General features: G+C 36.2%; 1 protein-coding gene across 1 annotated transcript; it reads left to right on the plus strand.

Moving 5' to 3' along the window:
• The first annotated feature begins 6,249 nt into the window (after positions 1 to 6,249).
• LOC110865111 (serine/threonine-protein kinase PBL27) lies at positions 6,250 to 13,024 on the plus strand. Its single transcript, XM_022114326.2, has 5 exons — positions 6,250 to 6,814; positions 7,029 to 7,228; positions 7,396 to 7,585; positions 10,835 to 11,226; positions 11,998 to 13,024. The coding sequence occupies exons 1-5, from the start codon at positions 6,685 to 6,687 to the stop codon at positions 12,607 to 12,609; spliced, it is 1,524 nt and encodes a 507-aa protein (XP_021970018.1). The 5' UTR covers positions 6,250 to 6,684; the 3' UTR covers positions 12,610 to 13,024.
• Positions 13,025 to 25,850: the final 12,826 nt, after the last annotated feature.

Genomic DNA, 25,850 nt, shown 5'->3' on the forward strand with positions numbered 1-25,850 from the left:
CCGGATTTTTGACCGGAATAATGGCCGGAAAAACACAAACCTTTTCAAATATGTTTTTTAAGTTACCCAAACCTTCCCGTAACACACCCGGTTAGTTTAGAACACGTTTTTATGGTTAAAACTGCAGAAAACACACTAAAAACGGGAGCTAAACCAAGAAAACTTTTGTCCAAACACAAACCAAAGTCTTGCACAAAACCCGGTTTTAACAAGGAAAAGAGCCACGGCTCTGATACCACTTGTAGGTCCCTCGGAGGTTGAGGTTTAACCTATTCCTTGTTATGTTTAACCCACTAGCAAGTGCGGAATCCAAGCTAGCAAGCAAACCGTAGTTTAGATGAAAGTAAAGCAACAAGAGAAAGAGTAGACAAGCAAAGTATCAAAGTTTTCTCTTGTATTTCAGTGGACACGGTTACAGACCTTGACCAAACTGAAAATACACTCTTACAAGACTTGGGTTCACACACACAAAAGCTCTCAACAATGAACACTAACTTGGACAGAACTTGTGAGGAGTGAAACCCTCATGGGATATATATACCCATGACAGATTACCATGCACGAAGGATAGGTATTCTGGTCGAAAGATCATCTATCGACCAGAAAAGCTATCGAAAGATCTCGAAGGATCTAGACATACCTCGAAGGATGGTATATCCTTCGAGGTCCATAAAGATCCTCCGAAACATCATCTTTCGAAGTCATCGAAGGATAACAACATCCTTCGATGACATCCTTCGAGACATCATATCTTTCAACCACTAAGTGTTGAAGTTTGGCCAAGTCAAACCAGGAGGATGGTTGACTTGGTCAAACACATATTACAACACATAAACAACATACAAAAGACGTAAACACAACCGACAAAAGACATCGTTTTATACATTACAAAACATAGACAAAGTACAGACACAAAGTGCACCAACAATACAGCTCCATACCTTGCTGTAGAATACACTACGAAAAACACCAGTAACAACAGCTATATGCAAACAAGTCTCTACACACTTCTGATCTTTTTCTTCCTGCAAGTTTCAAGGTAACCTTCGGGTTGTAGGCGAACTCCGGCAGTACCGCTGCTTCTGCTGTTGTACCCTGGGAAACAAAACGAGTACTCTTGGGAGACTCGGAATTTGTTTTAAGGAAAGCGTGTGTACACGTGCCTCAGCCTTCTTCTTCATCTAAGTTCTTGTATTTCATTTTATTTCAGTTGTAATTGTACTGTAATTTTCTTCTTTCTCATTTCTGTATTGTAATCAGTAAATCAATTTTGTTTATTTTATTTAAATTACGCGAACGGTTCCCACACCAATTTTGCCAAAAACAAGCATAAACTACCACTTCATGAACTTGAAAATTTACAAAAAATTGTAGGTACTTACTAGTGTATTTAGTAAGTCTTGTTACCCTTTAAAGTGTGGTTGATTCTTTAAAAACTTCATTTTTAAAGAAGATGGTTCTTTACAACTTGTAGCCACATTTTCTAAAAATGTTTCTTCATGAATTTTTCTTGTCACATATGTGCTTCTGCACCTTATTAACCACCAAAAATGAGGGTTATTTATTTAAGAACCAGGATTAAGTAAAACTTGTATTTTTAACTTGGTTTCTTGAAAAATCATTCTTGAAATCTTAGATTTACAAGGCTTCATCTCATTTTAATCATCATTTTACAAGAAAACAATATATTCTTTCAAGTTCATGTCTTTCATGAGGATGATCTATTAATCTCTAACATTTTCATCCTCTCATCTTGCTAGATTATGTTTTTAATCATGATCTAGCAAGATCATCTGATGATCTACATCATTTTCATAAGTAAACATCAACCAACAAGTAAATCAACGCATAAACAACATGATTTCTTCATGATTTAAGCTTATGTTCATGTTCCATTCTCTTGATTCTTAGTGTTCTTCAAACTTAACATCATGTATCATCTTTTAACCACTTGCATAAGATGTAAAATGAAGAGATTAGTGTTCTTACCACTAGCTCAAGGCTAGGGATGATCAAGAGAATAAAAGAAGAGGATAAAAGCAAATAGAGAAGGTCCTTGAACTTCCGAAAGCTCCTAGCTTCCTTATGCACCTTCTAACACCCTTGTGTATACTTGGAATTAGATGGAGTTGATTGAATGATGGTGTTGGTGATCTCGGCCGAACCCAAGCAAGAGAGGAAGAGAGAAAGTGTGTGTGTTGGTGTAAATGATGAAATGAAGTTCATGTGCTTAATGGTTCTACTTATAATCCATTTAGAAGCTTTAACTCATGGTTCATGTGTTTAAAGTGAAGGAACATGATCTAATATTTAATCAAGATAAAATCTTGATGATGGGGGCCATGTTGGCCGTTCCATAGGTTGGGGGGGGGTATAGGTGTAGGTTATAACCAATTAGTTAGTTATTAGTTAGAAATCAAGTATATAGTTAGGGATTTAGTTACTAGATATTTATATAGTGTGTTATGATGTTCAGGGACCATAACTAGCTTGGTAATGTTAAAACAGTGCTTCTAGTGAAAATTTGGTGTTTCGGGTAGTGTCCGGTTGTTCGGTTGGTTACCGGTTCGTTAAGGTGCTAAACTATGCAGTTTAGTGTGCTTTATGTACCCTTTTATGACAATTTTGATTCCTGACACTTAGGAAAGCATTCAGGACCATTTAACCATATTTCTGCATGATATTAGTGTGTTTAAATGCTGATTTTGCTGATTTTCTGCAGAATTTTGCAGTTTTAGTGAGTTTTAGACACTTTCCAGCACTTAAACTATCACTAGGAAGGCAGTTTTGTGATCTTTACTTTCCTGCACACTATCCTAGTGTAATACTTCGTTTCTGGCTCATTCTGTGTCTCAACACATTGTCTGTCTATGTACTGAACTCCGTCAGCATTTTCCCGGTTTGTCTGATAACTGTGCTAACTGTGTTTCGTGCATTATTTGAGTCAATAAAGTTCTCATGCAATAATGATATGACATTAAGCAGTATGTGATGCACATGGATGTATATGATAATAAGCATTAAAGCAATTCAAGTCATTAATTGTAATTCAGCACAATCATTAAGCACTAATCATTGTTTAATAATTGTACGGATGCATGCAAATTTGACAATTGTCACAAACTTTTGGTAGATCAGTATCGTCAACATCATCATCATCATCTGCTGGAAATTTTCTCTTCAATCTTCTTATTACCGTTCGAGTCCTTTCATAATCGTAGGCCACTAGAACCCCAACGGCCAGAATATCCCTCTAAAAAACTTCATTCATACTAAGTATGGCCTTGATTGTCTTGACTTTCACCCTTCTCCTGTCAGAGAACTTTAGGACGAAACGTCTCTCTAACCTCTCAAACCTCCATGCAATAACCTGAGCCATTTTTTATAAGTTGTATGGCGTTTTAGACAATGCGTGGCGTGTTTAGTGAATGTGTGGAATGTTAATCTTTGTTTACCCATCAGATGCTAATGCTATTATAAAGTGTTTTTCTTACCCATATTGGGGATACCCATTTGTGGGTTAAAGTGGCGTGTCAGTTAATCAAGTTATTCAGTTTCTGCACCGGACCCCACATGTATTGACAGGCATGTAAAACTGTATACAAGATTATTATAATTATCCCAAGTTATTTATAAAATTACATGTGCCTTTGCGCACTTAAGACAATTTTGAAATATTTTCAAAATGTGCCGGTTATTTGTATTTACTAGTGTAAACTGACGTATCTTCAAAAGATTAAGTGACAGGTTACTACAAGGTTACGAAATAGGCTGGAAGTGCCCGGTAATGCTTTAAGAGGAATTTGCAACTCCTTTGCATAGAAGCCTATAATCTGTTATTTCATTTTTGTAATTTACGATCCGCCTGTGGATCTTTTGATACACTATCCGTCTGTATTATAATTTGAACACTCAGACATTTATATTGTAATAATTTAAATCCAAGACTTTCACTATGCTATATTGTGTATTTGATATTAATCACGTCACGTATCCCCATCCGGGCCCACCGGGCGATGTTGTTGAAAATATCAGGGTGTGACAAATGGCACCTGGTCATTTGTTCCACCTGTCCCTAATGCTAATATAGTTGATTGTAAATGGGTTATCGAACTTAAACGGGATCAACATGGTGCTATTACTCGCTACAAGGCACGACTCGTAGCCAAAGGTTTCAACCAGCAAGCTAGTACTGATTACAATGAAACATTCAGTCCTGTTGTCAAAGCTACTACTATTCGTGTAGTTCTTTCTTTAGTTGTCACACAAGGCTAGTCTCTACGACAATTGGATGTTCAAACTACATGGTGATTTGCATGAAACTGTTTATTTGCAACAGCCACCTGGTTTTATTGACATAGCAAAACCACATCATTTATGTCTCTTACACAAATCTTTATACGACATTAAACAAGCCCCTCGGGTGTGGTTCCAACAATTATATGCGGCTCTTCACAAGCTTGGCTATAAAGGATCAACAACTGATCCTTCACCGTTTGTTTACTCCTCTGTAGGCACTCTTCTGTATATGCTTGTCTATGTTAATGACATTATCTTGACAGGTAACAACTCGACTGCCATTGACAACATGGTTAAAAATTTGAGTAACACCTTTGCTTTACAAGACATTGGCTCGTTATCCTATTTCTTGGGTATTGAAGTCACCTCTCGTGGTACTGACTTGATGCTCTCTCAAAAGGAATATGTTCGAGATCTTTTACAAAAGGCAGGTCTTTCACAATCTAAACCTGTCCAATCACCTAACTCTACTTCGACAAATCTGACCTTGGGTGGCAACCCACTCTTTGAAAATCCGGTTCGCTATCGACAGATTGTTGGGGCTCTTCAGTATCTTACACTTACTCGTCCTAACATTGCCTTTGCAGTCAACAAAGTCTGTCAGTTTATGCATTCTTGAACAGAAAATCATTGGTCTCCGGTCAAACGTGTTCTTCGATATTTACAAGGAACCTGAGAGCATGGTCTACTTTTTCAATGTGCCTCCTGGTCCACATTACATGCCTATACAAATGCTCACTACCGGTCCCTTACTACCTTTTTTGATGTTGATTGGGCTGGTTGCCCTGATGACCGTAGATCCACCGGGGGATTTGCCATTTATCTTGGATCGAATCTTGTCTCTTGGTCAGCAAGAAAACAATGAACTGTCTCTCGGTTATCCATTGAATCTGAATACAAGGCTTTAGCAGATGCTGTCGTTGAGCTTACTTGGCTTGAATCTCTTTTGCGTGAACTACAGATTCTGGAGAAATCAACTCCTGTTTTATGGTGTAATAACCTTGGAGCAACTTACATGTTAGCAAATCCAATCTTTCATGCTCGAACTAAACACGTAGAGATTGATTTCCATTTTGTCAGATAAAAGATAAAAGGTTGCTTAGGGGAAAATTTCTGTTCAATTTATATCTACACATGACCAAATTGTTGATGTATTCACAAAGCCGTTATCTTCTGACATATTTGAGATTCTACGTGACAAGTTTCGACGCGTTTTCCGGTCTTAGCTTGAGAGGGAATATGGTTAGGGATAATGTACATTAATTCAGAAGTGTGAGAAGTGTATTATAACACTATATAACACCATATAAACACCGTATAACACTATGTAACACCATACAACACCATATAACACTATGTAACACTATATAACACTATATAACAATATATAACACTATACATCTATCATAGACATGCTATCAGACAAAATATAGTGTTATATTTGTTATATAGTGTTACATAGTGTTATATGGTGTTACATCATGTTATACGGTGTTTATATGGTGTCATATAGTGTTATAATACACTTCTTACACTTCTGGATCAATGTACAGGATCCTCTGCCAGGAGGAATATTAGACATTATATATTAAGTTTATACATGTTCATATATTAGAGGGATTAATATTTAAATATGTTCTGTATTTATATCCATATAATATAATCTCCTATTATAAGGAATATACAATACGATACAATTACAAAGAATATTTATCACTAAAATGTAAAAAGAAAAAAGAAATAAGTATAAAAATTACAAGTTTTTCACATTGAGATTTTTGTATAATTTTAGTCTTACCCTTCTCAAAGTATTGTATAATTTTAGTCTTACCCTTCTCAAACAAAGTATGAAAGCACATATCTTCTTCTAGTTGGGGGACCCACCCACCACCCAACACAAAAACCACCGGAGCCGTTAATGATGGTCCAAACCCGTAATTTGCTCGTATTCCGAGGGACAAAAAGATACGCGGAATACCCACAAAAAAGCCCCAAAAACTCTCCCTCATATCTACTTCACCTAATTCTACTTAATTAACCGCCCCAAAAATCCAATCTTTTTCACTTATTAACAATCTGATAAGATATTATTATTCTATTCTATTCTATTCTTTTTCTTCAACCCCCCCTTTCTTCATTTGTTGATCTGCTTTCGTTCTTTGCTCACCAACAAGTTACTGTTGATGGAACAAAAAACCTTAGTGGGTTTTTGATTTCAGCCCCTTTAGGTTAATAAAGACAATCTTTTTATGTGTATAATTGTGTATGTATAGAGAAAGATAGCAAAAGGGGGTATCTTTATATCTTGTTGTATATCGATATATATATACACACACACAAACACACACCCATCTGATATAATTTGTGGGTTTGTTTGGGTTTGGCATGGGTGGGTGTTTTCCATGCTTTGGTGAATCAGATAAAGGAAATGGTGTGAAAGAAGTGGTTAAGAAGGATGCAGGGAAAGAGGGTTCAGTTGGTAATCAATCTCATCATGTTAGTAGGGTTAGTTCAGGTAATTCAACACTTTTTCATCTTAAAGTTTTGTTTTTTATGTGATTTGTGTGGTTGTGTTGGTGGGTTTGGTTTTTTAGTCTGATCTGGTGGGTTGATTGGGTTCTTGATTTGATATAATGTGGTGGTTCAAGAATTGTAATCTTGAAGATCTGGTTGGAAAAATGTGCTATTGCTTTGGTTTTATGTGTGTTTGGTTTTTATCATTGTTGTAGGGAAATCGAAATCTCGTGTTAGTTTGGATCCTAAGAAAGAGCAGATGGTTGTGAAAGAGGGACAGACTGCAAATATTGCAGCACAGACGTTTACGTTTCGTGAGCTTGCTACAGCAACCAATAATTTTAGGGCTGAGTCGATGCTAGGTGAAGGGGGTTTTGGGCGTGTTTACAAAGGTCGTTTGGATAGCACAGGACAGGTGAATTGCATTTGGAAATTTAATTTTAATTTATGTTTCGTCACATGCCTACATTTTGACAACTGATATTGCAACATTATTAGTCAACTTGATATAACAGTCTTGCTGTAATTTATACTTTTATAGTATCAGTCTTAAGCATCATCCTGAAACGAAATGTTTTGCAGGTAGTTGCAGTGAAGCAGCTTGATAGAAATGGTCTTCAAGGGAATAGAGAGTTTTTGGTGGAGGTTTTGATGCTTAGCCTCTTGCATCATCCAAATCTTGTGAATTTGATAGGTTATTGTGCGGATGGAGACCAACGCCTTCTTGTTTATGAGTTTATGCCTTTGGGATCGCTCGAGGATCATTTACACGGTCATATTTATTTCTTCATCTATTTAATTTTTATACATCATTACTCGACACTCGTTAGCTAAATTTTCAATTAGTGGAACTTATAGATGTGACATACAAAGTAGATGAAATCATGATATGACATTGTTTTCTGAGTTGAACATTAGTATGCATACAAATGCACCCTTAAGTCGTCAAATCCTTGTCTTGTTCGGGCATATTTTTTAGGGGGTGTTTGGATGTGTGTTTTGAAAGTGAGTATGATTTATGTGATACGAAGTAGTTAGATTTAGATACTCGGTCGTGGTAATATGGACTGTAAAAGATAGTGTTTGGATCATAGTTATTAAAGGCGTTAGGCACATAGGCCTCGCCTGGGGCCTAGGCGCAAGGCGCAAAAAAAAGCGCGGGCCTGAGAAAAAAAAAGCGTACAGCAAAAAAGAAAAACTAAAAATATTTTTATATAATAGAAAATTAATACTATTCTTCAAATAAAATAATCTAAAGCTATTATATAACAGTTAATATCGTCTATTTAGTACCAAAAGTTATAAAATGCTAGTTTATTAGTGTAGAAAAGTAGTTTCGTTTGATAAAAATAGAAATCTAGCTAGAATCTTGCCAGAATTTAGAGAATTTGGCCGAAAACTCTCAAGAATCTAGGAATCTCGCCGGAATCTGTGCATGAACCATCACCTGGAGAATCAAAGCGCAACTGCCTTGACTTAAGGCGCAATTGCCTCCCTCGCTAGGAAATTGGGCCTAGGCGCAAGAGGCGATGGCTTTTAATAACTATGGTTTGGATGCACTCTTCTGTTTGAAGTTTTGATAAACAGATAATGGAATGTTTTTAGGAATTAATAGATAACATGACCAAAAAGACACTTTTTTTACTAGAAAAGGAGAGGCAGATTGTGAAATGGGAGTTTGAGTCTTGTTATTTTATTATATCTAATAGTCTGTTCTGTTGTAGAAGTATGGAACTGATTATAAATAAGGGAAAATACAATTAAATTAGATGATCATAAGAAGAATAATTTTGTTTAAACATTTTGTACTTACTATTGTGAGTTGATCATGTGAAGAGGTGCCGGGGGTTTATTCCTAGGGATAGAGGTAACTTTTGCCTACATCCACCCTCCCAGACCCTACCAATAGGTTTGCTATTTGTGGGATTTACTGGGCACAGTTGTTGTTTGTATTGTGACTTGATTAGATAATCAACATCCAAACGCCCACTCGTAATCTTTTCATCCTCGCATTTGTACATAGGTGCCTCTGCTTCTTTTGTTTGGATTCAACTAGAACCCCAAATTCACCTCATATCATCCCCGTTAATCACTCTGTGTGGTTGTATTTGGCATTATCTAAATCTTTTGTGATTTACAAGGACCATTCTTCAAATTGTATTGGAGCCTAATCTTAAGAATAAAAAGAGAAAACCCTATTCACACCATGATTAGATTATCAACAATCATTATAGACAACTGCTATTGGTATTTACCAAATCTACCTACCATAGACTTCACAACAAGCACAACCTCTGGTAAAAAGCCATCCATGAGTTTCTTTATTTAGATTATGTGTGAATTTGGTTTTCAGTGGTATTTTTTTTTTTTTTTTTTTTTTTTTTTGAGTTTGTGAAGATTGACTATTTTTTAGCTCTCTTGGTTTTGCTTAGCTGGATCGAAGCTAGTGAAGAAAGTAGGTTTTGGAAAATACACTTCCATTGGAACACTTAGTGTTTGTTATACATTTAGTCGGCCTTAAGTAATGGTACCGATATCGATTCAGGTTGTGCATTATTTCTAATGGGTCAGGTCAAAGGGGTGAAATCATCATCGTCATCGTCATCGTCATCATACTCCGTAAATCCCACCAATAGCAAAGCCAAGGTAGGGTCCGAGGAGGGTAAGATGTAGACAGCCTTACCTCTCCACCGTAGGAATAGAGAGGCTACTTCCAGTGAGACCCCCGACTCAATAGTAGTTTTGCATCAAGCCTTGGACATAAGGCACATAACACTCAGCAGTTGGGATAAATGCCGATTAGTGCATGTACCATAAGCTAAAAAGGAAACCAGTCATGCTTGAAGTTTACTATTAATGAATAATGAATAAAACCTTCCAACTCATTTTATTCAAAGATTATTACTTATATCATGTCATTCTTGTAATCATATATGACACGCAAGGCGTTTATAATATTTTCTGGACAATATGTGTTTCGGGTCAATTGGTGTTTCCTTAGGAGGTACTCATTATGGATAACTTTCATTCCACTTGGCAGCAATTTGCTTCTTGTTGTTTGTTTATCCTTATTTGTTACATCTTACAATAGTAACATATAAATAAGAATAAGATAATATACTCATGGTATCCCCTTTACACACAATTTAAGACTTAATGATTTTCTAGTGTTAAACAAAATTATTTCTAGAGATCTCATGTTTTGATCCTAAATATCAGATATAAACCCTCGAAGTTTCCATTATTAGATTTGTAGCACATTGAACTGTAAGCCTTTGATGTTGGTTGGGTAGCGGGTCAAAAAGGTGTCCAGGTTGAAACATGTCATATTTTGCTAATTTGTACAGGCCGGAATGGACTGGTACGGTTGCGATGACTAGCCAACATTTTTCGTCTAAATGTGTTACAAAAACTATAATATAATAGTTGATGAACGTCGTTAAGTCATTCAAAAAGCCAATTAATCTAGATAGTTAGGGTAAGTAGGGTATTGTGTTCACGAGGAGCATGTAGTTACTGGTTAGTATTAGTGTATTACACGTTTCACTTGATTGTGAAAAGTAAAACAAAAAAGATTACTTGCTAGTGAACTAAACCAATGTTAACGAATTTACAATTAAACCAAGGAAGAAGAACAAACGGCCCACCAAAATATGAGATAAGAAACAAACAATCACATTTCAAGCTCGGAATATTGGAAGTGATAGCACAATGTATAACCCAACGTACTTAACTTAATCCTTGCAAGTGCAAGGTTGGGTGGTATTTAGGTATAAAAAATTGTCGTTAAAAAAATTTACACTAAAAAGCTACATAGACATAGTTCTGCAGAACACATGTAGACAGTGGATAATTAACGAACGCTACGATTGTCTGTCTGGTCTTCTAACAAAAACACAGCCCATTTCTACCTCTAGTATCTAATCTTGATAATCATATTTATATCATATAAACTTGTAACAAACTTGCTTAGAACTTACTGTCATCGTCCGTTTTTTTTTTTTTTTTTTTTTTTTTTCAGATCTTCCACCAGATAAAGAACCTTTGGACTGGAACACAAGAATGAAAATAGCTGCAGGTGCAGCCAAGGGTTTGGAATATTTACATGACAAAGCAAACCCGCCTGTCATATACCGAGACTTAAAATCATCCAACATTCTTCTTAACGAAGGATTCCACCCTAAACTCTCTGATTTTGGACTTGCAAAACTGGGTCCTGTTGGTGATAAAACACACGTTTCCACCAGGGTTATGGGCACATATGGCTACTGTGCTCCCGAATATGCCATGACTGGTCAACTCACTTTGAAATCCGATGTCTACAGTTTTGGTGTTGTTTTTCTTGAACTTATTACTGGACGGAAAGCCATTGACAATACCCGTGCTCCTGGAGAGCATAATCTTGTTGCTTGGGTACGTTTACTCATCATGCATTTAACTTTCAAGTTTATTGTTAAATCTACCTGTAAAGGTGGCAAAATGGGAGGGACGTGTAACGGGTCAAAACGGGTAATTGTCGAGTCAAAATACTATTTGTAATAACTAAGAAAATTTATTTCTTAAAAATTATTTCAGCAAATGTATTTTTTAATGAAATTTGGGAGTTTTTATGCATTGAAAAAATATGAGAAATGATACATCCTCTTTAAAGATGTGCCTACAAATCCTCCTAAGGCCACTTGGCATATATTATCTTTAAGAGCATATATCAATTTTTTAGAATTTATATATGCACCACGGTGCGATAATAATTCTTTTATATTATTTTTTCGTAGAGGTGGAATTTCCATACATTTATCGTAAAATGAGTTGAGTTGCATCTTATCTTCTATGGGTCAAACACATAATTAAATTATTGTTTAAATGTAGTTTTTGAAATCATATTTAATACATTAATCATTTATAAAATTTTAAAGGGATAATATATGTGGAGGCCACCCAATTATTCAACCTATTTCATTAAGGTCCTCCATATATTGAAAATATTTTATAGGCCATTTTATAGGCTATACTTTTGATGAGGTGTATCGACCCGAATTTAAATTTGTTAGTATCAACATATGTTTTACGCTTTACCCAACCCGTCCATTTTGCCACCTCTCGTAAAGAATAGAAGCATAAGCATCAGGTATTTGGATTTCAATGGAGTCCATGTATTTCACTTTTTCTTTTTGTAACTTGTAGGCCCGGCCGCTTTTCAAAGACAGGAGGAAATTCCCAAAAATGGCCGATCCATTATTGCAAGGGCGTTATCCAGTGAGAGGGCTTTACCAAGCACTTGCAGTTGCAGCAATGTGCTTACAAGAACAAGCAGCCACACGACCTCTAATTGGCGATGTTGTAACCGCTTTAACCTACTTAGCCTCTCAACCCTACGACCCCGAAGCGGCCCGTACCGAGCGAGCCAGCCGAGGCAGCGGGTCAGGTACTCCCAGAAGCCGTGCCGACCGTAGGAACCCTAGTGAAGGTGGTCTGGACCCTTTTGACGGGTCCATGCGTGAACCACGCCCCCTCGGGTCCCCTTCTACTGGCAAAAACTCTCCTGATTACAGAAAAATCAACACTCGTCCCGATGTCGGGGATGGTGAAAGCAGTAACGGGTCGGGTAGGAAATGGGGTTTGGTGGATGACCCGGATTCTCAAAGGGGCAGTCCGGCGAATACGGGTCGGGCTAGGAACCGGGATCTTGATAGAGAACGGGCCGTTGCGGAGGCTAAAGTTTGGGGAGAGAATTGGAGAGACAGGAAGAGGACAAACACAAGGGGTGGTGGTAGTTTTGATGCTACAAATGAGTGATGGAGTTTAAGGTTGGTTGGTTGGTTGGTTATCATGTGTTTGTGTTTTTTTCATGAGCAAATAAGAGTGAGTTTGTTGTAGCTCTACTTGCTGGTTGTCTGGTATGTTGGTTTTAACGATATTTGTGGCAGATAAAAGAGGGGAAGTGCCGTTGACTTTGAGAGGGGGTGTTGACTTTTGTAAAAAAAAAATGATATTTGCTTTGACTGTTGGTGCGAACTTGGTAATTATATCATGGATTTGAGTTAACTGATGTGTCTGTCTGTATTCATTTGTATTTCTTGTAGGTATTTGAATAGATGTTTGTTTTTGTGTACTGTACTATATGCATATACCTATATGGCTGTATCTATATGCTTGTATCAGATCTCTGGTTGTAATAATCCCGACTAGACGCGGATTAATCCCCGATTAATCGTTGATTAATCTCGATTAGTTTCCGATCAGTTACTATTAATCCCGATTAATTGCTAGTCCCCACCCCACCGGCCGACTAGCGATTAACGATTTCTATAACCATGCATATTAGTTTTACTAAGGTTACAAGAATCTAAATGGCGCACATTGAATTGGAGAATTAAAACAGAAGTATATATATTTTTCTAAATACAAAATCTTTCTTTAACAATTTAGATAATTGTTCCAGCCGAAGAACAAACATGGTAACCTGGCCCATTCGCCCATGAGGAAACCCACAACTAGGCTTTACCCGGAGTAAATTGCTCCAAGCGAGACTCCAACTCACAACCTCCCATAAAGTAAGTCACGAGGCTACCGTTGGTCCAAATGGTAATGTTCAGAATATAAGAAATAACATGATTGTCTTACAGGGTGTGCCAGCGAACAAGGCTCAAAATTTTTTAGGGCACAAAAAGCTTTTCTTTTGTTATATTTATATATAAAATATTTACGGTCCCCCAAATGAAGATTAGCATTAATGTAGCTCTAATGGTTCTATGCCTACTTGTCAATACATGAGTCTTTGGTTCGAGACATGGCAACATTCTTTTTTCTGTGATCTTTTTTGTTTTCATTTGTTCAAGTTTGGGGTCCTGAACCCCAAGTGATGTCTTGTAAAATACATCTATTTTTGATATATAGTTTGTACAGTTTCGATAAGTTTTGTGTCGTTTTATTATTGGTTCTGCAAGATACTTAGTCATTTGTGTTTTGCAGGGGTTCAGAGGAAAAAAGGAAGTGAAAATGAGCGGAAATGGAGAAAACCGAGCTTCCGGACGAGTCATGAAGGATTGGGAAAATAAACGAAACAAAAAATGGTGAAATTTAGCCTTGTCGCGTCGCGCGACAAGGTATGTAGAAACCCGTCGCGTGACGCGAGGGGGGAAAAGACACCACGCGTTTTTTAACGTTGTCGCGTTACGCGACAAGTGATCCAATGCCCGTCGCGCGACGCGACAGGCTCAAAATTCGGGAAATCTTATTCTGTCGTCTAAGTTTGATATTTAAAACCCTATTTCGTCTCAAAAACACATTTATGGAAACTTTGGACGAACAAGTTTCGTTGTTCGTTCCGTCGTCGACCCTATCTATGTTTCTATGATGGCCCAAAGCAGCTGAGGAAGGTGAATTTGAAGGTTCAAGACGCCAGGATTCAAGGTTTCAAGCCTCGGGATCGTGATTTCTCGAGTGTTTAACATTCGGTTCATCTTTTCCTTGTTTCCTTTGATTCCTGTCATGAATATTGAACTTGTTTTGACTTTAGTTTACTATTTAAAGATGATTATGGTCTAAAACTCTAGTAGCTATCTAGGTTTTGTGATGAACATTCGTTGACAATTGATTTTCAAACGGTTTTTGGTAACAAACTGATGGATTAATGCTTTAGTAAATTGTCTTGTTTATGAATTTCGTTGTGTATGCATGCTTAATACTACTTTAAACTTATTCATAGTCCATCTTGCGTTTTAGTGATGGTTTGTCATGTATGAATGCTAGTTAGGTCGCCTACTGTGTGTTTACGATTAGTTTGCGGTTAATTGTCGACGATTCTTGTAGGAACTGTGATTAAGGATTTAGAGGTTTTAAGTGTTCTGCCTACTCTAATAGCCATGAGGTGAGGATTAGTTAGATTTGTCTTCGTCACTAGACGGTTTAGGGATTTGATTGCGTGTGAGCGAGTCTTTATTGTCTTTTGATAGTTTGCTTACCTAAATCTGAATAATTGTTCTTATATTACCCCTTTACACTTTAGGGTGCATTGAGATTGTCACACTGTGAGGTTGACCGTCTTTTAGGTACTTTAGCATTATTGGATTTGCTGTGAGGCGATTCAATTAACCATTGTGTTCAACAATTTTTAGGTTTCTTTCTGGACATCTTGAGAAGGGTCGAGGTTCCTTTAGGATTCCCAATTAGTTTAGTCTCATAGATCTCGGTTCCATCCTAGTTACCAAACTGATAGAAAACCATGATTAACGAATAGGATTTTAAACCTAGGTAGTGCTTTTATCATCATCTGATTTCACCTACAGTCATAGTTCGTGTCTGAGTTCGCGTTAGTTAATCTTTTAAGTAATTGCATTTAGAATTGTTAAAAAAACCCCATCAAAACATAAAAACAATAAAATCAGTAATGTAGATAAATAAATCTAGTCTAGTTCACGTTTTCAATAGGAGTCTCGTGGGTTTGATATCCGGACTTACTTTAGCTTTACTAGAGTTGATATGTTCACTTGCATGTCAGTAGTTTAGTTTTAGAGAGTCTAGAGTATAACTTAGTGTCTAATTTACGGTTAATTTAGTTAAATTAGTTAAATTACTCTGAGCACATGACCAAGCATAAAGAAGAAAAAAGGTTCTAAAAATATTGATTTTGTATCTCAATACATATAGATATTCATATTCATTTATAAGTTTCTTTTTATTTGATTTGTTTTCTAGTGAAAAGATCAAATAAGAAGTTAATTTTCGCTAGGAAGGATAGGAAGCCATAGGATTATGACATGTGGCAAATTTTAAAATAAAGAGAAAGGGTATTTTAGTCAATCTCATCATTTCTTCTTCCTTCTTCTCCCCAGTTACTTCAAAACCCACCATCTCCAACCTTTTCTTCACTTACTATCTCAATAATCACTACATTATAGTGTGATTTTCGTCATCAATCAATGATTCAACCACCCGATCAACGTGTTCTTCAGCTTATTTCGAAGAAAACCCAGTTTAATTTAATTCAAAATCTCGTTTTTTCTGATGATTTTGAAGATAATCATTTGATTTGTTCGATTCAATTGCTGATAAGTGTTTCTATCATTCAAATTTCGTCAATTGATGAAGGAACCGGCTTCGATCAATGTAAGAAATTCTTTAATTTCATTTTCACGATCTGGGTTTTTATTTAGCCATTGCGTTTTACGATCTTGGCGGGGGTCCGGGGGCGGCAGCCCCTGGTAGCGGGGTCCCAGGGGCGGCAGCCCCTGGCGGGGTCCAAGGGGCAGAGCCCCTGGCTGGGGTTGAAATAAGAGATTGGCTCATTTCGAAGACATGAAAGTCGTAGACAATTCAGACAGCTCACAGACAATTTAAAAACAGTTCACAAACAATTTTATGTGCCCATTGCGTTTTAGAAATAAGAGAGTTTTATGTGTTTTCTGGCTATTGAGTTTTAGAAAAAACACATTTTTAAGTATCTTTAGTCATTGCGTTTTAGGTAAAACACATTTTTGAAGTGTTTTTAGTCATTGCGTTTTAGGTAAAACACATTTTTGAAGTGTTTTTAGTCATTGCGTTTTAGGTAAAACACATTTTTAGGTGTTTTCAGTCCATTGCGTTTTACAGAGAACACTTTCTTTTGTTTTTTTAGGTCATTGCGTTTTAGAAATGAGACATTTTTAAGTGTTTTCTGGCATTGCGTTTTACAAATAAAACATTTCTTTGTGTTTTCTAGCCATTGCGTTTTACAAATAAGACATTTCTTTGTGTTTTTTGTGCATTGCGTTTTAGGTAAAACATTTTTTTATATGTTTTCAGTCCATTGCGTTTTAGAAATAAGACATTTCTTTGTGTTTTCTGGCCATTGCGTTTTACAAATAAGTCATTTCTTTGTGTTTTTGGTGCATTGCGTTTTAGAAAAATGTCATTTTTTAGGTTTTTTTTTCATTGCGTTTTACGTAACTGGTGGTTTTTCTATTGCGTTTTACACAACCGGGTTAAATTTTTTTTTTTAAATATTGCAATAGTATACTCGTTTTAAAGATAAAAAAAACGCTCGTTTTTTGGTGCAATTTTTATAAAAAATGTCGTATGAAAGAGTTATTAACGTTTAAAAAATAGGGGGGGGGATTGGAGGAGAGAGAAACTATTGGCTTGGATTGACTAGAATGCCCTTGAACAAACTCACGCGCCTCTTTTCTTCCTTTCAATTTCCCTGATTTAATCTTAGCCCTTGATTAACTTAATGGATGGTCAAGATCACTTCCTAGCCTTCCTAGCCAAATAAACTTTCTATTGTATCTCCACCCTTATTTTCTATTACTTTATATTGTTTTATTTATATTAAAATGTTTATTTAAGTTTTTTTGTTTATATTAAATTGTTTAATCGTATGTTTGTATTAATTCTTGTTGTTATTTGTTATTGAAGCTACACGTAATTACTTGAAAATAGAGGAGCCGAAATTTTCTATTCACATAGAGCCCTTTGAGCTCTCGAGGAGGCCCTAAGAAATAACTTGCCAATATTACAAAATGAAATAATAAATGAAATTTGATGACTCTACGTCTCTACATTATTGTTTCATAGAATAAAATAAATTATTGGTCCAAACAGATCAGTTAGACCAAACTACTATACAAGTGATGTGTTCAAAATACAACATATAAATTATATAAAATGAAATATAAAATCAACCCTTTTTCTAGTGCTAATGTTGGAAAAAGCTTGTGTTTTTGTTCCTTTTTAATAAACAGGGTTAAAAGAGCTTAAAAGAACAAAAGAAGTAAAAAGACAGCAAAAACCAACATAAAATGCTATAAAGAAGGATTGACCAACTTGCCGAGCCCCCATCCACATCCAAACCCAAGAAATAACAAAAAACATAAGCTCTGGCACGGGTCCGTGCTCACCTAGCACGGGCCGTGCCCGGTGGGAATTCACTGCAGCAGAAAGAGACAACAACAAAAGACAAATTCCAAGCTCAATATGGGGCCGTGCTAAAATAACATGGGGCATGGTCAACTCTAGGATTTCCAGAATCTGAAGAAGTACAACAAGTACATTGGCCACGGGTTGTGCCATTGATAAACGGGGCCGTGTTAGTACAAGTCTGACACTTTTGCATTAATAACTTACTTAATTGTCTTTCAATATTCCGACCTAGTGGTATTGTATCCTTGCTGACTCAAACCACTAGGTTGAGGGTAATGTCGTCTTCATAAAAGGGGCCTACTACTATAACTAAGATAATCTCTTAAAATGCCCAAAGTGCGGAAATCATCAAAATGGTACATGAAAGATAAGTCGGATCCAAGTGATTCTTTCTTGTCTATCTGTTTTTTTATTTTTATTTTATTTTTCTGTTTTTATCTTTTTGTTAGTTTAAAAATCTTTTCTCAAAGTTTGATTCGATTAGACGTTGACGATAAGCTGGTATTAAAAGCACTTGTGTCCTTGGATGACCCCGATATCTTGCCATCACTGTACTACGTTCGCGATGGGTCCACTTGCCCTAGCGTGTATGTAGAGTGATAGTAGAATATCGTGTTTTATAAATTTAAAACTTGAAATCGGCGAGTAAAAAGAACTAAAAATATACCTAAAAATATAGACACCGCACGCACGTCAAGTTTTTGGCGCCGTTGCCGGGGACACAAGGATTTTAAGGAAGTTGAAAATCGGCGGCCTAATCAAATTCTAACATTTTTCAAAACTGCGCGCTTGTTTTTAAAATTTTTTCTGTTTCCTGCTGGGACACGCCCCTGTGCTGCAACTTTTTCTAAAAACTTTTTAAAACGCCCAGATACAGAACTGCCCACGGGCCATGCCAGTTCAGCACGGGGCCGTGGTCAATCTTCTATTAAATTTTTGAATTCTGTTTTTGATCCCGAGGCTCGTTGTTCTTCTGGGTATCTTCCAATACAATGGATTATTACTCAAAAGACTACACCTATTACATTAAGGATGATTATGAGGAACCTTATTGCACCATTTGCGAAAAACCCCATTCGATACAATATTGTGACCTTTTTAGACCATCAACCTCATACACCACACCAAGTTCTTCATACTCCACTTATGAAGAACCAAGGTTTGAGCTCCCAAAGTCAGACTTTGATTGGGATGCCAATCCGTTTGAAGTTTACGACACTCCACCAACAATCATTCCCGAAGCCGAAAGACTCATAGAAAGTATCAAAAATCTAGAACTCTTACTTAAGAGATCTAGAGAAAAAGAAGAGGCTATTTGCACTAAAGAGGTAATAATCGAAGAGGTAAAAAGATAAGAACAAAATGAAAAACTCACGCATGAACCAACTCAACAAGAAGTTAAGTCTAAAACTAACGATTCTTAAATTGATCAAACTTTTTCGGAAATTCACGTTTTACAACCTTCTTTTGAAAATCATTGTTTGGTTTTTCCACATGCTAAGTTTTTAAAAGAGTTAAACACTTCTACTAAAATCGAAGAAATAGTAAGCGTTACGATAACAAATGATCAAACTTCGCTAATAAAAGTTGAATATCATGAAATGAACATAAAACCAATACCATGTTTTTTTTCAAAACGTCTTTGTTAGTAATGTGCTAATCGATAAAGATCTTTGCGTTAACATAATGCCAAACTATATTTTCGAAAAATTAGGTACAAGTGATTTATCTCCTCTTAAAATTCCTATTTTTCTCTCGAATCGCAAAACGATTAATACTACGGGAATAGTTGAAAATGTCTTAATTCAAACAAGCCAAGAGGTAGTCCCAACCGACTTTGTCATCTTAGATGATGCCCCCTCGTGTTGGGACAACCATTTTTAAAATGCCATCAAGCCTTGACCCAACGGAAGCGAAACAACCTACCACTTCTATTAGGGGCTGACAAAAGGTAAGTCGATCTTGACCAATCAATGAAATATCCAATTCATGATGACGGCCCCTTAATCGAAGATGAAGCGGAACCACCCGATACGGAAGAAGAAGAATTCGTCGAAAAGGAAATTGCCATAGAGCAAACCTTTTCGGCCATCAACCTTAATAAGGAAGAAAATAAGAGGTCTCTTGAAGACCCACCGCCACTTGAACTCAAGGAACTACCTAAAGGTCTAGAATACGCATTTTTAGACGAACATGGTAAGTTCCCCGTCATCATTTCTTCTAAACTAACACTTTTTGAAAAAGAAAAATTAATAAAGCTTTTGAAAAAAACATAAAAATGCAATTGCATGGAGGCTCATGGATATCAAAGGCATCAACCTATCCATGTGCACCCACAAAAATTTGATGGAAGATGACTATAAAACGGTGATACAACCACAACGTAGAGTAAATCTAAATGTTTAAGAAGTGGTTAAAAATGAAGTTATCAAGTTACTTGACGCCAGACTTATCTATCCCATTTCCGATAGTCCATGGATAAGTCCCGTCCAAGTAGTTCCAAAGAAACGAGGTATGACGGTAATAACAAACGATAAAAATGAACTAATACCAACAAGAACCATCACCGGATGGAGAGTTTGTATCGACTATCATAAGTTAAATGAAGCAACAAGGAAAGACCACTTCCTTTACCTTTCATTGACAAAATGTTAGAAAGACTATCCGGTCATAAATTTTGTTGTTTTCTCAGTGGTTTCTCCGGTTATTTTCTAATTCCATAGCACCGGAGGACCAAGAAAAAACAACTTTTACATGTCCCTATGGAACTTTTGCTTATCGACGCATGCCTTTTGGTCTATGCAATGCCACCGTTACGTTTCAACGTTGCATGGTGGCCATCTTCCACGATATGATAGAAAAAAACTATGGAAGTTTTCATGGATGATTTTTCTATCTTTGGAGATACATTTGACCAATGCCTCGATAACCTTGAACGAAAGCTATCCCGATGTGAGGAAACTAACCTCACCCTTAATTGGGAAAAAATGCAATTTCATGGTAATGGAGGGAATAGTACTCGGTCACAAAATCTCAAACGAAGGAATGGAAGTGGATCGGGCCAAAATAGACACTATCTCCCGACTACCTCCACCTTCCTTCGTTCGAGCCATTCGAAGTTTCTTAGGATATACCGGATTTTATAGGTGATTTATCAAAGATTTTTCAAAAATCTCTAGACCTCTAACAAAATTACTTGAAAAAGACGCACCATTTGTCTTTGACGAGGAATGCAACAAAGCATTTCTAACCTTAAAAGAAATATTAGTCAATGCACCAATCACGATAGCGCCCGATTGGAAATTACCCTTTGAAATCATGTGCGATGCAAGTGACTTTGCAGTTGGAGCCGTCCTAGGACAACGAAAAGAAAAACATTTTCACCCAATATACTATGCAAGTAAAACTCTTAATGATGCTCAAGAAAATTATACAACAACCGAAAAAGAGTTACTAGCCATAGTATTTGCTTTTGATAAATTTCGTTGCTATCTTGTTCTTTCTAAAACAGTAGTCTATACGGATCACGCCGCCATTCGATACCTCTTCAAGAAACAACATGCCAAACCACGTTTGATCCGGTGGATTCTTCTCCTCCAAGAATTCGACATTGAAATAAAAGATAAACGAGGAGCCGAAAATACCGCCGCTGACCATTTGGATACCTCTTCAAGAAACAACATGCCAAACCACGTTTGATCCGGTGGATTCCTCTCCTCCAAGAATTCGACATTGAAATAAAAGATAAACAAGGAGCCGAAAATACCGCCGCTGACCATTTGTCACGCTTAGAAGATCCCGCTTTGGAGTCGACTCGAGAAGAGCTCATCAATGAAAAGTTCCCCACCGAATCTTTGGAAATGGTTGAATACCAAGAAGAACTGTGGTACGCCGACTATGCTAACTACCTCGCTAGTGGCATTTTAGTCAAAGGTTGGTTACATCAATAAAGAAAAAAAATTCTTTGCCGATGTAAGACACTATTTTTGGGAAGACCCATATCTTTTTAAAATATGCGCCGATCAACTTATTCGAAGATGCGTCCATGGTCAAGAAGCAAGACAAATTCTTCGCTATTGTCATGAAGGATCGTATGGAGGACATCATGGAGTCGCAAGCACTGCATGAAAGGTACTTGATTCAGGATTTTATTGGCTAACCATCCATAAGGATGCATACAATTTCATTCAAACTTGTGATGCATGCCAACGAACCGGTAATATCTCTACAAGAAATGAAATGCCCTAAAAAGGCATTCTTATTTGTGAAATTTTTGATGTCTGGGGTATGGATTTTATGGGACCTTTCCCACCGTCAAAAGGTAATAAATACATTCTTGTAGCGGTTGATTACGTGTCCAAATAGGCCGAGGCCGAAGCTCTTCCAACCAACGATGGTAGAGTTGTGATAAAATTCTTAAAACGATTATTTTCTCGTTTTGGTGCCCCAAAAGCACTAATTAGTGATAGAGGCATCCCTTTTGCAATCATCAACTATACAAAATTTTAACAAAATATGGGGTTAAAAGAGGGGGATGGTTAATTATGTATCATGTGGCGGCGTTGATAGCCGAAAGACAAGGGGGGTACATGCACTAATCGACATTTGTCTCAATTGCTGAGTGTTATGTGCCTTATGTCCAAGGCATGATGCAAAACTACTATCGAGTCGGGGGTATCACTGGAAGCAGCCTCTCTATTTCTATGGGGTAGAGGTAAGTAGGGATGGCAAAAATACTGAGCCCGACGGGTATATCCGAAACCCGACGGGTATTGGGCCAGGTATAGGATTAGTTTTAAAAATTTTCGTGGGTATGGGTCGGGTATGAGATTAGGTGATAACCGACCCGATTACCCGAACTATATACTCGAATTTTTTAATTTATATTTTTATTTTTTTATTAACTTTGTCTATTAGTGGTTTATTTTAGTATGTTCATAATGTGAAAAATTAAATTTTCTTTTAGTATATGTATTTGATAATAGTATTTATATTTTATAAGTCGTGAAGTATATACATGTAAGTGTATAAGTATTATAAAGTTATTATTAATTTATTATCTAAGTTATATGTATGTGATGTACATTTTTTGTTTATAATACAACGTATATCTTTTAACAAACTAATGGGTATACCCGATACTCGACGGGTAATTACCTGAAAAATACCAGACGGATATTGGGCCGGGTATGAGATACGATTTTACAACCGGGTATGGGTATGAGATTACCGATACCCGGCCCGAACCCGACCCATTGCCATCCCTAAAGGTAAGGTTGTCTACATCTTACCCTCCCCAGACCCTACCTTAACTTTGCTACTGGTGAGATTTACTGTGGTGAGATTTACTGAGTATGATGATGAGTTATATTCCTTCCTTATTAGGCATATGCTAAAATAATATAAGAGTTAAAATACTTAATGTATTATATTGGTGGAAATTTTACACTAATTTAGCGGAAAACATGAATGTATTACAAAATATAAAATTTTTGTTTTACAATGACATTATGTTTAATTACGTAAAAGTTGTCTTATTTAATAAAAAATATAAAAATGAAGACATGACATGCCCAAAAGGTATTGAGGCGTGTTTTACATCGAATGAAAACCATAAAAACGAATATTAGTACCGATATTGCTTGGTCGGTATCGGTACGTTACCGGTATTGGATTTATAATTTACGATGCCAAAAAATATTTTATTTTGAATGCAAGTCTATTTTCAATAAGATTTATATCTGAATGATAACAAAAATAAATTATTCCGTATTGGTATCGAAAATACTTAAATTGAAAATAAGTAAATACACAAATGAAACCGAACCTCGTATCAGTTATGGTGGTACGGTATTGTGATAATACCGAAACCGACTCACATGAAACCATACAAATGAATACTAGTAGTGATGTTGTTCATTCAGTTTCGTTTCGGTACACTATCGATACTCCATACAATTTACGCTATAAATATACTTTATATTGCATACAATTTCATGTTAAATAAAATTTATTAGAATGTTGGAAAAAAGCACATCACTGTGTATTTAGCCTTTTCTAAAATTTTAACCAATACAAGTTATTAAAGAAAACTCAAATTAACCTTTCAAAAAAAAAAAAAAAAACTCAAATTAAATAATAAGTGAATTATTATAAAGAAAACCCTTAGAAGCATGAGATGGCAAACTCATATTAGAGTAATAATTCATGTTTTACAACTCCATATATAATTTTAAGCTCAACCAAGGGAAAATGGTAGGTTCATGTGAAGAATAAGTTTTTGTAAAAAGTGTGAAGAAGATGTTGAACTTTACATGTGTATCTTAGGGTAGGGATTGTATTTTGGACGGAGTATTAGTAGTGTAATTCTCATGAATGATTGTAAAATCGTAAATCATATACGGTTTTATATCTATGAGGTATCGATATCCAATTATTCATTGTCGATCAGTATTAGTATACACATTAGTTAAAAATTACTCGTCATAAGTCCCCCTTTACTCCCTATTTTGCACTCAAAAACTAGGGGTGCTCAAACACATGAAGAGTGGTAAATAATTTTTTTTTTAAAAAGATAAATTTGGAATTGGTTGAATGAGAGTGAGACCCACCATTAACCTCATCTCTCTCCCTTCTCTCTCCTCTTCCCCAAATCGGTGATTACTCACCGTTTCAACCCTTCACCACTCACCGAATGGTTGTTGGCAGCACTTCACCGCTCGGCAAAAATGGTTCACCGATGGTGTCCCTTCCACCCTTATATAATTTTATTACCTAAAACAGTTAAAAAAATATATATTTATAAATTTTAAAAAGTAACTGGATTAGTAGATACTCTATTTCCAAACTCCAAAGGAATATAAAACTAGAACGAAATTGCTTATGGTATGCTTTAGGTAATTCTATTCCCAAACTCCAAAGAATATAGAACTAGAATGAAAATGCTTATGGTATGTTTTAGGTAATTGTATATGTATTTTTCGTGTATCGGGACAGGTATCACTTAGCGCCATACTCATCTTAAATGTTTCGGATTTGCATTTTGTGTCTAGGTTCGTTTATCATTCATGTTTTAAGTTGATGGTATGCGTTCATTAAATTACGAGTAGCTTTTAGACGCACTGTTGTAATCGTTTCGTCGTATCATTATAACTGTCCTGTTCATTTATGCATCATAGCTGGACAATGGTGCGACCAAAGGTAACCATGGAGTAAAATATTTCTATATAACTGGGTTTGGGTATCGAAATGCACACGATCGATTATGAAAATTCTAAAATTCAAAACATCTTAATATAGATTTGATTTCTGCATATAACCTGCTTCATATTGTGGAGGGTAATATTGTCATTTAAAAGACATGGGGTGTGGACTTAGTAAAAGCTGGTGTGGGGAAGGGCAAAGATGGTGCCTAAATAACCCAAAAAGGCAAAAAGTGAGCGAGTGAGAGCGAAAGAATGAAAGTAATGATTGGTTAGCATAAAAAAAGGAAATGAGCGTGTATCCTCGTATAGACATTATTCCTCCTTACTAGTGGGTCCTCTAACTTCCATTTTCTTCTTTTTCAATCCCTTTCTTTTTTTCTTTTACTCTTTCTCACTTGTACTTCATCACCTATGTTTTTAGCCTTATAAACGAATCAAATGTTTAATAAACCGTTTGTGAACATTCGTTCACTAACTTTTTTTTACATTCATTTGTGTTAGTTAGTTTATACGTGTCTAAGTTCGTTCACTTACGTGCGTTTATATATTCATTAAATTTCTCTGCCCGTTATAGCTTAGTCTAGGTTTACGAAATTAAAATGTTACCAATTACAGTTTCATTAACCTTTTAGATTCAACATATTCATGTTCGTGCTTGCTTTTATGTTTTGATTTGTGCTAGCTCAATTATGCATGTTTATCACATTTATGAGTCGTTCATTCATACCGTTAACAGGCGAACACAGACAACAAAACCCTGTTCGTTTAACCATTCATGTTCGATCATTTATTCAATTAAAGTTAAGCAAACAAAGCCTCGTTCGTATTCATTCAACCAGTTTACAAACCTATTTGTTTCCAACCACCACTTTGAAAATACTATATTACAATTACTATATTACAATAATAAAATAACAATGGACCAAACATTTA

Source organism: Helianthus annuus, chromosome 6 (assembly GCF_002127325.2).
Source record: "Helianthus annuus cultivar XRQ/B chromosome 6, HanXRQr2.0-SUNRISE, whole genome shotgun sequence".
In the NCBI taxonomy this organism is placed as follows: Eukaryota; Viridiplantae; Streptophyta; class Magnoliopsida; order Asterales; family Asteraceae; genus Helianthus; species Helianthus annuus.